The sequence below is a fragment of the Acomys minous genome (genome assembly GCF_964271855.1).
Source record: "Acomys minous genome assembly, chromosome: 20".
NCBI lineage: Eukaryota > Metazoa > Chordata > Mammalia > Rodentia > Muridae > Acomys > Acomys minous.
The window spans coordinates 15,814,574-15,829,178 of record NC_140502.1 but is presented as its reverse complement, the minus strand read 5'-3'; the positions used below and the strand labels follow the sequence as shown (position 1 = coordinate 15,829,178).

At 41.3% G+C, this 14,605-nt stretch overlaps 1 protein-coding gene across 1 annotated transcript; it reads left to right on the top strand.

Moving 5' to 3' along the window:
• Positions 1 to 10,569: 10,569 nt before the first annotated feature.
• On the top strand, positions 10,570 to 11,517 carry LOC311591100 (vomeronasal type-1 receptor 90-like; the record flags this gene model as incomplete). Its single annotated transcript, XM_084770468.1, has 1 exon — positions 10,570 to 11,517. One exon carries the CDS (start codon positions 10,570 to 10,572, stop codon positions 11,515 to 11,517), a length of 948 nt encoding a protein of 315 aa, XP_084626594.1.
• Between the last annotated feature and the right edge of the window lie 3,088 nt (positions 11,518 to 14,605).

Sequence of the window (14,605 nt, the reverse complement as noted above, 5' to 3'; positions counted from 1 at the left end):
AGGACCCCTGGGAGAGCAGTCAGTGCTCTTAACATCTGAGCCATCTCCCTAGGCCAAGAAGTCAGTCTTATAAATATACTCACTGTGGCAAGGCGTTCATGAGGACCTCTCAGCTTATTGAACATAAGAGAACTCACGCTGGAGAGAAACTATTGGAATGTTCTTAGTGTGGACCAAGGAAGCTACCTATCATGAAGGAGAATGCTAGTCACAGGCAGAAGGACTGAGCAAAGATGACTCCCTGCCTCAACGAAGAAAGAAGAAAGAAAAAAAGGGGGTGGGAAGAAGGACTCATTTGGGTTCAAGAAACTCTAATCTCTAACAAGGTCATATTTTAAAATCACACTTATTTGTGTGTGTGTGTGTGTGTGTGTGTGTGTGTGTGTGTGTGTGTGTGTGTGTGTCAAGGAGGAACATCATGAGAGCCATCTTTCACTTTCCACAATGTAGCTGTCTGGGATTATACTCAGGTTATCAAGATTAGTAGCAGGTACTTACTGTGAAACCAAAACAGGAACCACATTGTCATATATATGTTAAGTCTCCATACCTTCCAAGAATAATTTTCTTTTTCCTAAGCCTTGTGTATCCTTCAAAGCATGCTTTTCAACCTCTGCTGAACTTGTAACCCCATGATGTATATCCACCCCTTTTGCCTTGCTAAACTTCTGAACACCTGTAATGACTTCCCTTCCACATGCTATATTCTCTTACCTACCCCACAGGTCGCCTTGAGCCCTGAGTCCCCTAACTCTTCTGTCCAGGTGCTACTATCCCACTTACCCACCCCATAGGCAGCCCTGAACTCCGAGTTGCCCCCCCCCACTCTTTCCATCCAAATGCTAACAGCCAATTATCTTATCAGCTGCTCTCTACCAACCCTAACCCTTCTCCACAAAAGAGACCTCAAAAGCCATGAAGGGCTATTCTCTAAAACAGTCAGTCATCTTGCCAGTCCCTTGGGCACTTCTAAATACAGCTTACTTTAATCAGTCATGGAAATAGTTTTTTTTACTCGAATCTAACAGTTCTATGGATTGACTGGGTGGCCTGAGGTCAGATCCACTTGTTGACTTGTCTCCTCTGAGCTCTGAGGCCCAGATACCATCACCTTGTGGCCCAAAGTTCCATCTGAAAACACAGGACACAGGTGCTGCTCTCTTCCCAGCATGTGGCTGGCTAGACTTTGCACCCTGTGCCTGTGCCTTCTTGGACCACAGGTGAGGGGTCCCAACCTATAGCAGACCTTCAAAGAAGAGCTAATACCAATACTCTTCGAACTACTCCACAAAATAGAAATGTATGGAATTTTACCAAACTCATTCTATGAGGCCACAGTCACCTTGATACCTAAACCTCACAAAGACCCAATAAAGAAAGAGAACTTCAGATCAATTTCTCTTATGAACATTGATGCAAAAATACTCAATAAAATACTCTCAAACAGAATCCAAGAACATATCAAAGATATCATTCACCATGACCAGGTAGGCTTCATCCCAGGCATATAGGGATGGTTCAATATATGGAAATCCATCAATCTAATCCACCATATAAACAAACTGAAAGAAAAAAACCACATGATTATTGCCTTAGATGCCCCCTCAAAAAAAAAAAGCATCTAAAAAATCCAACACCCATTCATGTGTAAAGTCTTGGAGGATCAGGGATGCAAGGCATATACTTAAACATAATAAAGGCTATATACAGCAAGCTAATATCAAACATCAAATTAAATGGAGAGAAATTCAAGAAATTTCACTAAAATCAGGGACTAGACAAGGCTGCTCACTCTCTCCTTATCTCTTCAATATAGTACTTGAAGTTCTAGCTAGAGCAATAAGACAACAAAAGGAGATCAAGGGGATCCACATAGGAAAGGAAGAAGACAGGTTATTCCTATTTGCAGATGATACGTTAGTGTATGTAAGTGACCCCAAAATTCCATCAGAGAACACTTACAGCTGATAAACACCTTCAGCAAAGTGGCTGCATACAAAATCAACTCAAACAAGTCAGTAGCCCTCCTATATACAAATGACAAAAGGGCTGAGAAAAAAATTAGGGAAAATACACTTTTCACAGTAGCCACAAGTAATATAAATATCTCAATGTAACTCTAACCAAGCAAGTGAAAGATTTGTTCGAAAAAAACTTCAAGTCTTTAAAAAGAGAAATTGAGGAAGATATCAGAAGATGGAAAGGTCACCCATGTTCATGAATAGGGAGAATCAACATAGTAAAAATGGCCATCTTACCAAAAACAATCTGCAGAGTCAATGCAATCCCTATCAAAATACCTATACAATTTTTAAAGACCTTGAACGATCAATTCTCAACTTCATATGAAAACGAAAAACAAAAAATAAAATAGCAAAACAATCCTGTACAATAAAAGATCCTCCAGAGGAATCGCCATCCCTGATCTCAGACTGTATTATAGACCAACAATAATTAAAATAGCATGGTACTGGCATAGAAATTGGCTGGTTGATCAATGAAATTGAAGCAAAGACCCAGAAATAAATCCTCACACCTATGGACACTTGATTTTTGACAAAGAAGCCAAAACCATACAATGGAAAAAAGATAGCATCTTCAACAAATGGTGCTGGTCTAACTGGATGTCTACATGTAGAAAAATGCAAATAGACCCATATTTATCACCCTGCACAAAACTAAAGTCCAGGTGGATTAAAGATCTCAACATAAAACCAAACACACTAAATCTGTTAGAAGAAAAAGTGGGAAGATCTTTGAGCTCATTGGCACGGGAGACAACTTCCTGAACAGAACACCAACAGCTCAGGATCTAAGATCAACCATTAATAAATGGGATCTCATGAAACTAAAAACCTTTTGTTAGGCAAAGGACACTCTTAACAAAAAAAAAAAAAAAAAACACAGCCTACAGACTGGGAAGAGACCTTCACCAACCCTATATCTAATAGAGGACCAATATCAAAAATATATAAAGAATTCAAGAAATTAAATATCATCCAACCAAATAATCCAATTAAAAAGAAGGTACAGAAATAAACAGAGAATTTTCTTTTTTTTTCTTAATTTTATTTATTTATGTGAGTGTTCTATTTGCATATATAACAGAAGAAGGCATCAAATCCTATTACAGATGGTCATGAGCCACCCTGTGGTTGCTGGGAACTGAACTCAGGACCCCTGGGAGAACAGACAATGCTCTTAACTGCTGAGTCATCTCTCCAGCCCAAACAGAGAATTTTCAATGAAGGAATATCAAATGGCCTAAAAACACTTAAAGAAATGCTCAATATCCCTAGTCATCAGAGAAATGCAAATCAAAATGACTCTGAGATTTCACCTTACACCCATCAGGATGGGTAAGATTAAAAACTCAAGTAACAGCACATGCTGGCAAGGATGTAGGGAAAGGGGAACACTCCTCCATTGCTGGTGGGAGTGCAAACTTGTACAACCACTTTGGAAATCAATCTGATGCTTTCTCAGAAAATTAGGAATAGGGCTACTGCAGGACCCAGCTATTCCACTCCTTGGCATATACCCGAAAGATGCTCCACCACACAACAGGGACATTTGCTCAACCATGTTCATAGCAGCTTTATTCATAGTAGACAGAATCTGGAAACAACCTAGATGTCCCTCAACTAGAGAATGGATAAAGAAACTGTGGTACAGTTACACAATTGAATACTACTCAGATATTTTTTTAAAAAGAAAATATTGAAATTTGCAGGCAAATGGATCAAACTGGGAACGATAATCCTGAGTGAGGTAGCCTAGACCTAGAAAGACATGAATGGTATGTACTCACTTATAAAGTGGATATTAGCCCAGCATGGATAACCTCCGAGAGTCTCCAGAGTGGGGGATTGTGTCAGATGCTGGGATTTGCTTCTGGACTCTAGATGAGAGTGGAAAGGAAGAATGGAGAGATAGAAAGACCCAGAATGTCCAGGATCTCCACAAGAAAACCATCAAGGATGGTGGATCTGGACCCAGGTGTCCTATACAAACTGCTGTAGGAGCCAAGGTCAATGCATGAAGTAAACCTAGATTCTCTATTCAGATCTAGCCAACGGAGAACTCATTCTCCACGGTTGTGGGGAGAGCGGTGATTGCCTCTCTCGTGCCTCCAATTTGACCACTTCTGCTTGGTGGAGAGTCCTGGAACCACTCAGAGGAAGGGGAAGCAGGTTATCCAGATGAGACCTGATAGGCTGTGGTCATACAGTGGGGGGAGAAGGTCCCCTTCTGTCAGATGTCTAGGGGAGGGGACTAGAGTGAAAGAGCAAGAGGGAACAGGAAGATACAATGGAGGAATAACAATCGGGATGTAATCTGAATAAATCATTAAAAAAAATTTTTAAATGGTTTTTTAAAAGAATTGGTTCCACCAGTAGAGGGCAGTAGTGTGAAAGAAGAACCAGAAAGTGAAGAAGTTCATGAGATTTTGAGCAGCAAGTTGCTTTTAGACGTACCTGTCCCATCGTTATCAAATCTATAAGTTCTTGTAAATGAGATGTTCTGGATCATGCAGGGAATTGTGACACGTACAGCCTTGTTGCTATATAATCCCTGTGGGTGATGAGGAGAGAGGAAGGATAGACAGTCAACGAAGAAGAAAGGGACTAGTTCTATGAGCTACCACTTTAGCAGGAGCATTATACACTAATAACTTTATCCACTTCAGTGTTATGGTTTTTACAGAGTTTAACCGAGAGTCTCTGAAAAGTAAGTTAGAGAGGAGACTCGAATCCTTAGGCAAATAAGAATATACCCAGCTCAGGGCAAGCAGGCTATCTGGATGAGACCTGAAAGACTATGGTCATATGACGGGGGAGGAGGTCCCCTTCTGTCAGGGGTCTAGGGGAGGGGAATAGTGAAAAAGAGAGAGGGAGAGGGAACAGGAAGACATAAGTGAAAGGATAACCATCAGGATGTAATCTGAGTAAATTATTTTAAAAAGAAAAAAATGAACACAGTAAAAAAAAAATCAAAGACAAAAAAATGAATATACCCAATTTAACATAGCCCAAAGGTTTGTTGATTTTTTTTCCTAAGTACCTAGGGTACATTGTTTAGTGAGAGGATGATGGCAAATTTGTTGTTGAATTGTTTGAATGTATGTCTTTCATCTACATATATCATCACTGTGTTTATATATTTTCTGTCCGTAATTGCTATGTAGATCAGGCTGGCTTTGAACTCAGAGACCTGCCTGTCTCTACCTCTCAAGGGCTGGCGATACAGGGACCCACCACACCCAGCCACTTCTTTCTTTTTCTCTTTCTCGTCCGCGGATGTTGAGCAGGTGAGCAGCACCCTGAAGTGTTTATGATTGTCATGGCCAAGTCAAAACCAGGACTCAGCATTTCATGACACTGCCCTCTGGATCCCACAGTCATTGTCTGTCTCCTCTTAGAGTTCCCCATGCCTTGAAGAAGATGTAATAGATATCATGATTGGTATCTAGACTTCATGGCCAGTTATTTTCAGCACTTTGAATACTTATGGATTTCCTAATTCAACACTGACCTCTGATAAGAAATTTCTCTGATCGGTGCTGAACCAGGACTTGCCTGTGGGTATAATCAGAGGCGTCTGGAAGGCAGATTGGCTAGTGTCTGTTTTAGCAAAACTGAGCATTCTTAAAATAAAACTCTGCTCTTAAGCAGAAGAAGGAATGTAAGCATGATTGAGGCATGTACTAGGTGCTCAAAATAAAACTCCAAGTGTGGTGTCATGCTTCCTACGGAGCCTTGAAATACATGGTAAGAGCAGAAGGCACTGGGGGCTGGAAAGATGGCTCAGTGGTTAAGAGCACTGTCTGCTCTTCCAGAGGTCATGAGTTCAGTTCCCAGCAACCACGTGGTGGCTTATGACCATCTATAATGAGATCTGGCACCCTCCTGTGGTGTACAGGCATACATGAAAGCAGAACACTGTATATGCTATAAATAAATAATTCTTTTTATTTAAAAAAAAAAAGGAGAAGGTGCAACGGTCTCCAGTGGACCTGCACAAATGTTCTCTGTGGCTCTGCTCACTGCTCAACATTTGGCTTAACAGCTGTGATAATTCCCACCACTGTCTTAAAACTTTTCATGACTTCCTCAGTCCTAAAGTTTACTTTCTGGTATACTTCATCTTGGGAAAATGCACATCTTCAGATAGAGGCTTTACACTCCTCACACCCTAAGTTATCTGAGACTCACGTGGCCTCTGGGAGAGTTATGTGTTCCTCCGGGTGCATCTAAGTGATGCACAGTGAACAAGGTCATTGATGCCATGGGTAACAAGCTGGTCCATGTCCACTGGGAGGAAGAGACGTGTCATCCTGTCCTTGATTCAGTCATGCCTCCTCCTAGGCAGCCTTCCCAGGAGACTTTACATCTGTGGGATTCAGGCTCCCCTGAGAAAGGGCTCCCAGCACTCAGTGCTCAGATCGAGAGGAAGGTGTGAAGACCTTCACCCTGGTCTCTTCCGCAGTCTATCCTTTCCTAGAATTTTTTTCTTCATATTTCTTTTTCTCTTATTTTTCTTTCAAAGTAAATAAATCGTGTCTTTCATGTTTTTCTTAACAATCCTCATCTTTAATTCAAAATATTTTGACAATTTTCCTCCCTTTTATTTATTTTTGCATCTCTTCAAGGCAATGATTCAAATCTGTGGGAAACACAGGCATTTACAACTTTATGTAATTCTAAAATCTTGCGATGGTAGTGATGGCTCAGAGAAATTTGCCCTTTCACTCAAACTTCCAAAAATCATTGCATAGGTAATTATAATATAATCTCATACAAGTATTTACGTTTTTGCAGCTACTGTCCCCAACACTTTAATCCTGATGCTATCTGTACACAGGACTGACTTTAAATTCTTGTCTCAATCTCAGTTGGTTTCTATTAATCTGCTTTCGTATTTCAATTCAATTCTCTATTTCATAGTCCACTTTTAATCTCCCTTTTAATGATACTGCATCTTCAAACCTCTCACCTGTTATCCACAAATGCTCCTGGAACAGACGCAAATCCATTTTCATAGTGGGCTTTTCCCTTAGGTCTTACTAATATGTGATTTTTTTCAACATATTGAGAAATGCTTGTGTAATTTATCTAAAATTCCTAGTTACCACTAAAAAATGAAACTTTTCTGCAGAATGAGCTATGACTTTCAGTGTTGTTGTCTGTCACCTGCTTCATGTGTGCCCGGTAGGTGTGTGTTGTGGAGATGGTGGAGTGAGGTTTACTGATGGTCTCACAGCTGGGCGTGGTGGCACATGCCTTTCACGAAGGCAACTGGATGGAGAAGCAGGAAGATTTCTGTGAGGTTGAGGCCAGCCTGATCTACATAGAGAGTCTAGACAGCCAGGGCTACATACGGAGGCCCTGTCTCAAAAAGCAAAAACAAAATGAAAAAGAAAGAAAGAAAGAACATAAATCGTCATGCTCAGACCTTTTAAATGCTATTTCTGTTAACTTTGTCAAATACAGTGAGACTTCTCAAAATACCTGATATTCTTCCTCTTTGCAATTTTCTGAGTTTGACATTCTATAGAGTGTTACATGTAATAATATTTCTGTTATTCACATTTAAATTTTCTGTAATTAAAGACATGGGGCTGCATGGAATGCTGAGAGTGGGAAGAATAATCTTCCCCAGAGAAGAGCACACCAATACCGATGGTCAGCCCTGAAACCACGCATGGGAGTAACATTACACACATGAGCAGAAACTACATGCATACATCACATGACTACATGTAACAACAATTAAAGAAAAGAGGTCATGAATTTGAACTAGAGAAAGAGGGAGTACATCAAAAACATTTAGAAAACAAAGGGGGAAGGAAGAAATGGTGTAATTTTCTTATAATCTCAAAAATAAAAATATATATTTAAATGTATATATGTATGTATGTATGTATTTCTTGGTTTTGGTGACAGGGCTTCTCTGTGTAGCCTTGGCTGTCCTGGAACTCACTCTGTAGAACAGGCTAGCCTCAAACTCAAAGATCCACCTGCCTCTACCTCCCAAGTGCTCCTTATTAAAAGTGTGTGCCACCACTGCCTGCCTATATTTAACATTAAAAAGATGTGTGATACAATTTGAACTCTTAAAAGGCATGGCATTGCTTACATAAATAATACTGTTTCCTTAACAGTTTTGTGTGCATATGTGGTATTACTTATTTAAAGTGACCTTTCTATGCTTAGTTGAAAAACATTTTACTACTATTTCTGTTCATTGTTTGAAATTTTCACACATTTGTACAATATATTTGAATCATGTGTACCCATGACAACCTCCCACCAAATGCCCCCTTTTACTCCTGCCCCATCTCCCTCCCAACGTCATTTCCTGTATTTTACTTGGTTGTTTCTTTGAGACAGGATTTCTCTATGTAGCCCTGAATGTCTTAGAAATCACTCTGTAAACCAGGCTGGCCTCAAACTCAGAGATCCAAAGCCTCTGCCTCCAGAGTGTTGAGATTAAAGACACACACTGCTACCACCTGGCCATTTTCTTTATTTTATATAAAATTTATTTTTATTTTATGAGCCTGGATATTTTGCTTGCATGTGTGTAGTGCCTCAAAGGCCAGATCCCCTTGAACTGGAGCCACATATGGATGGTAGCAGCCACGTGAGTGCTACAAACTGAATTCATGTCGGTGCTCATAGCCACCGAGCCATCTCTCCAGCCCCTTTTTCCTTCTGTTTCCACCTAAGCTGGATACACTTTCATTAGACTTAAATCTCTCTCATATACACATGTAATAAAGAATAAATTTCTAATGTTCCTTTGAACACTGGAGCTTCATGCTCATCAGCATTTACACATGTAACTTCACCCACCAACTACCTCTGATGTGTTTCCATTTTTGCTAAACTATGAATATTCTAACAGGTAGCTAGGATGCGATGCTTTGGTAATGATATATGGCATATTTGAAATATGACAGAAAGCATCATACATTTAGTCTGTTCAGTCCAATTTGGGTTTTTATTGTTATTAATTTATTGAAGCCTCATGAGGTCTTACTGACAGATACACATCTTATTTGTACACTGTATTATGATATTCGCATACAGCACAAACATGAATTTCATTACATTTGCCCATATTTCCTTCCATATCACTCTCCAACCTCCATTTCTCACACATGGCTGTGAGTATCGCCATTGGGTTTGTGAATTTCTCCACCAGATTCCATATGAGTCGGGAGAGGCAGAGGCAGGCAGATCGTTGTGAGTTCGAGCCCAGCCTGGTCTACAAAGCGAGTCCAGGACAGTCAAGGCTACACAGAGAGACCTTGTCTCGAAAAACCAAAAAAAAAAAAAATGTGTAGTGTTTATCCTTGTGAAACTACCTTACTTCACATAGCACAATGACCTGCAGTTCCGTTCGTTTCCCCGAAAATAGTGGAAATAGTGACAGAAAAATATACTTCTCAGAGAATATGCTCAACACTGGGGCACAAATAGTAACAAGTGTCTCTTCATGTCTGGCAATAACAGAAGCATACACAGGGAGTTGAACCCCTGCCCCCCCCAAAAAAATGCTTCAAAAATTTGCTGATGACCCAAGGATAGGCTGGACTCAGAAACAAAACCCAAGTGCATAAAATCTGCTTTTGTTGAGAATATTTTTTAATTTATTCTTTTCTTTCATGTGTATGGATGTTTTGCCTGTGTGTATGTTTCTGAAGTACATGCATGTCTGGTGCCCATGGAGGCCAAAAGAAGGTATCAGATCCCAGAAGGTATCAGATCCCCTGGAACTGGAGTCACAAACAGTTTGGTTTGGTTTTTTTGTTTTGTTTTGTTTTTTTGGTTTTTCGAAACAGGGTTACTCTGTGTAGCCTTGGCTGTCCTAGACTCATTTTGTAGACCAGGCTGGCCTCGAACTCACGGTGATCCGCCTGCCTCTGCCTCCCGAGTGCTGGGATTAAAGGCGTGCGCCACCACGCCCAGCTGTCACAAACAGTTTTAAGCCTCCGAGTAAATGCGAGGAATCTAACCGGTGTCCTCTGGAAGAGCAGCTAGTGCTCTTAGCTACCGAGCCATCTCTACAGCCACTTTATTGAGAATTTAAATATGAATACTTTGGAAGAGTTTTGAGTGCAACTGAAACTCTACAGATGTTCAAATACGTATGTCACTGACTGTGTTTTACACCGTCTTTTTTTGGGAAAGATTAGAACTTTCAAACACTGTGATCTGCTGAATTAAAAACTCATTATAACATGCAGGTTTGCCTTTCAGACCATCAACAGATCCGGTCTCAGCACTCAGAATAATTGTTTTTTTCTTGCACTGAGCCTACCTGCTTCAACACCTTCTCTCCCCTGAGGATTTCAAGACTCCCCGGAAGGCACTTCCCAGAGGTACCACAGCTGGACCCGAAATACCAAGGCGTTTAACATTTCTCCAACCTTCCTTCATCCTGAAGTGTCAATCAGTATATTTTCCCACAGACATCAGTATGTAATCAGTTTTATAATTCAGTCTGACTAGTTTTCACTGCAGCCCTGAGAAGTCTAATAATATCTAGGGCATCACTGAGATGGTGTTTCTAGGCAACATCATCTTGGGGGTTTTCTTCATATCCCAGCTCTGTGTGGGTGTCACTGGGAACCTGTTGCTCCTCATGGCGTATGTGCACAGCTCCTTAGTCAAAGCTCGCATTAGCAGACCTATCGATCCCATTTTCATGCACCTAATGATAGTCAATATATTGACAATCATATTTGCTATAATATATATCTTGTCATCCTTTGGAGTACCCAATTTTCTGGATGATGCTAGCTGTAAGGCCACTGTGTATATATACAGAGTCACCCGGGGTCTGTCCATCTGCACCACCTCAATTCTAAGCACATTCCAAGCCATCAGCATCACTCCCAGTAGTTCTAAGTGGGCGTGGCTTAAGCCTAAACTCTCTAAATGGACTTTTCACCCCTTCCTGTTTTCCTGGTTCATTAACTTGACCATGTATGTGCACATCATTGAGATGGTGATAATAAAAGTCAATAACACTGATGTTGACTATGGATTTTATCACCCTTACTGTAAAATCAGACCATTTGAGTACCCCAATCCAGGATTATTCCTGAATATTGTCATAATAAGAGACCTCTTCTTTGTGGCTATCATGGTGTGGACCAGTCTCTACATGGTGATTCTCCTCTACAGACACCACAAGAGAGCCCAGCATCTCCACAGCCCAAGGCTCTCCTCCCAGGCATCTCCTGAACACAAAGCCACTCACAGCATCTCGTTGCTAACAAGCTGCTTTGTGTTCTTTTATTTGGTGAATAACTTCATCACCCTCTATGGGTTTTCTACACATGAAAGAAAGCCAAACCTGGGGGCAATTGTTGCAGTCGTGTCATCATTCAACCCCACTCTCTGCCCTTTTTTACTGATGAACACTAATAAAATTATTTCACAGTTTATTTCTTCCCTGCCAGTACTGAGAGTTACCTGTTTTCAGAGAACTGTTGGTGAGTGATACGAAGCCAGATGAGAGACTCATTAACAAACAAGTCTCTCTAATGGTTTGTATGATAAGTTGGAAGACTTGTGGGTGGTTTTTTTTAATATTTATTTATTTATTTTATGTATAGGAGTGCTCTATCTGCATGTACACCTTCATACCAGAAGAGGGCATCAGATCACATTATAGATGGTTGTGAGCCTCCATGTGGTTGCTGGGAATTGAACTCAGGACCTCTGGAAGAGCAGACAGTGCTCTTAACCTCTAAGCCATCTCTCCAGCCCCGACTTGTGGTTCTTGAGTCCTTGATATGGTCTTACTTAGAATTCACACAAGTTGTATGTTTTCTTTTTTGCTTGTGTGTTGTGTTTTGTTTTGTTGTTTTTTCGAGACAAGGTTTCTCTGTGTAGCCTTGGCTGTCCTGGACTTACTTTGCAGACCAGCCTGGCCTTAAACTCAAACATCTGCCTGCCTCTGCCTCCCTGAGTGCTAGGATTACAGGCTTGGTGCACCACTGTGCCTGACTTAAGTTGTACTTTTATGTTTGGTTTTTGTTCTTGTTTTTTGAGACAGGATTCCTATGTGAGTAGCCCTGGCTGTCCTAGACTCACTTTGTAGACCAGGCTGGCCTCGAACTCACAGTAATCCACCTGCCTCTGCCTCCCAAGTGCTTGGGATTAAAAGTGTACACCACCCCTACCCTACAAGTTGTACATTTTCAAGTTTTACATTTCTAATATTTTGTCTCAATAAAAAGTGACATATATCATTTCCTTTTCATATTTATTGTCCATTTGAAGTATAATACTTTGGAACTTGTAAAATAAAAACTGTTCTTGTTGACCTCCACATGAGTGTCATCACACACACACACACACACACACACACACACACACTTTGTACACATGATCATATACACACACAAAGATGGATGGATGGATGGACGGATTGTAATAAACTTTTCAAAGATTTGGTTCTTGGTTTGGGGTTTTTGCGGGGGTTGGGGTTGTTCGTTTCTTTGTTTGTTTTGATTTTTAGAGACAGGGTTTCTCTGTGTAGCCCTGGCTGTTCTGGACTCTCTTTGTCGACCAGGCTGGCCTAGAACTCACAAAGATCCACATGCCTCTGCCTCCCTGAGTGCTGGGATTAAAGGCCTGTACTACCACACCCAGCCTCAAAGATTTGTTTTATTTTGATACTTTAAAATGTTTATTTTATACATATTTTGTTCTGTTTTGTTTTTTGTTTTTTGTTTTTTTGAGATAGGTCAGTGGCCCTGGCTTTTCCTTGACCTCACTATGTAGACCAGGTTGGTCTTGAACTGAAGAGATCTGACTACCTCTGCCTCCTGAGTACTGCAAATGAAGGTGTACACCACCACATTGGACTACTCTATAGTCTATAGACTATTTTACAAATGTTTTTATTCTGTTTAGTAAATTTCCCCTTATAATTTGTTATTAGAAAACTCAAAATAGTGTTTGCGTTATACTATATGATATAGTATATGTCATAGTACATATGATATATGTGTGTTATGCCACACAACATATCTGGTCTAAAGGTGTTTATTTGGGGGAGGTGAAGGGAAGAGAAGTTAGAGCTTCCAGGAGAGGTAGAGACAGATAATTGGACATGCAGACAGGCAGGCAGACAGATGGGGACAGAGCCGTAAGCGTAGAGAAGAAGAAGAAGAAGAAGAAGAGGAAGAGGAAGAGGAAGAGGAAGAGGAAGAAGAAGAAAGGGAGGGGAGGGGAGAGAGAGAGAGAGAGAGAGAGAGAGAGAGAGAGAGAGAGAGAGAGAGAGAGAGGAGAGACAGACAGACAGACAGACAGACACCAGAGATGTATCCCACCACCATCATATCTGGTAAACCTGACACTAATGGCACATGATGATGTAAGACATTATAGGACCCTGAAGGCAGGCCAGATGGATCGCCTGTACACTAACCATTTGTATCTTGGATAAAACTTTCTTTTGAACTCTCCTCCTCATTTACTTATTTATTTTTATTATATTGGTTTTGAGACAGGGTCTCGCTATGTAGTCCTGGCTGTCTCACTACGTAAACCAGGCTGGCCTGGAAATCACAGATATCCACCTGCCTCTGTGTCCCAAGTGCTAGAGGGAAAGGTGTGTACCACCGTGCCCAACTAGGACTGTTATAACGATTCAACAAATGAAATTCCCCAAATTAAGTGTTGCCTTTTTTGTTGTTGTTGTTGTTGTTTTTGGAGACAGGGTTTCTCTGTGTAGCCTTGACTGTCCTGGACTCACTTTGTAGACCAAGCTGCCCTCAAACTCACAGCAATCCGCCTTCCTCTGCCTCCCAAGTGATGGTATTAAAGGCATATACCACCAGCGCCCAACACTTGGGAGGCAGAAGCCCGCAGACCTTTTGTGAGTTCGAGGACTGCCAGGGCTCTACAAATGAGTCCAGGACTGCCAGGGCTACACAGAGAAACCCTGTCTGATCAGGCCGGAGGGGGGGGGGGCGGTTAGGGGGAGAAGATATGTTTTCTTTCTTTGGTCCACCGTCTCCCAAATGCCCTCTTTCCTCTTCAGAGTGTAGTCTTGAACATGCTGGGTAGTAGAGCATGACTCTGAGCTCCTACTGCCTCAATCTCTTAAATGCTACGATTATGGATGTACCTTTAAATGGTTGGTGTTCATCTTACCTGAAGAAATGAAATCTAGGAAGCCTCATTCTCCCTTTTCTGGCCACTAGTCCTTCAAAGTCTATTACATTAAGAAAGCTCTTAATTGTCCACGTAATTTTTTTTTGGAGGGGGGGAGGGTAAGTTTTAGTGTAACCGGAGTACGCAGATAAAAGGAGGAAACCCCCAGCTCTCTTGTACCTTCAATTCCAGCCGCAGGTCAGACTGACCAACTCGAACACCAAGGCCTTGCTGCCGCGCGTTCCCCTCACTGCACAGATGCATATGTACCCTAAATTCAGTGTCAGAGTGAGAGGACAATTTCCCGGGAGCCCAGGGCCCCAGTGATGCTCGCACTCATAGGGAACGGAATGTAAGTGGTACTCTGCTAGTACGGGACCCGATCCTCAATCAAGAGCTCAGAGGCGCTTCGACTCCCTTTG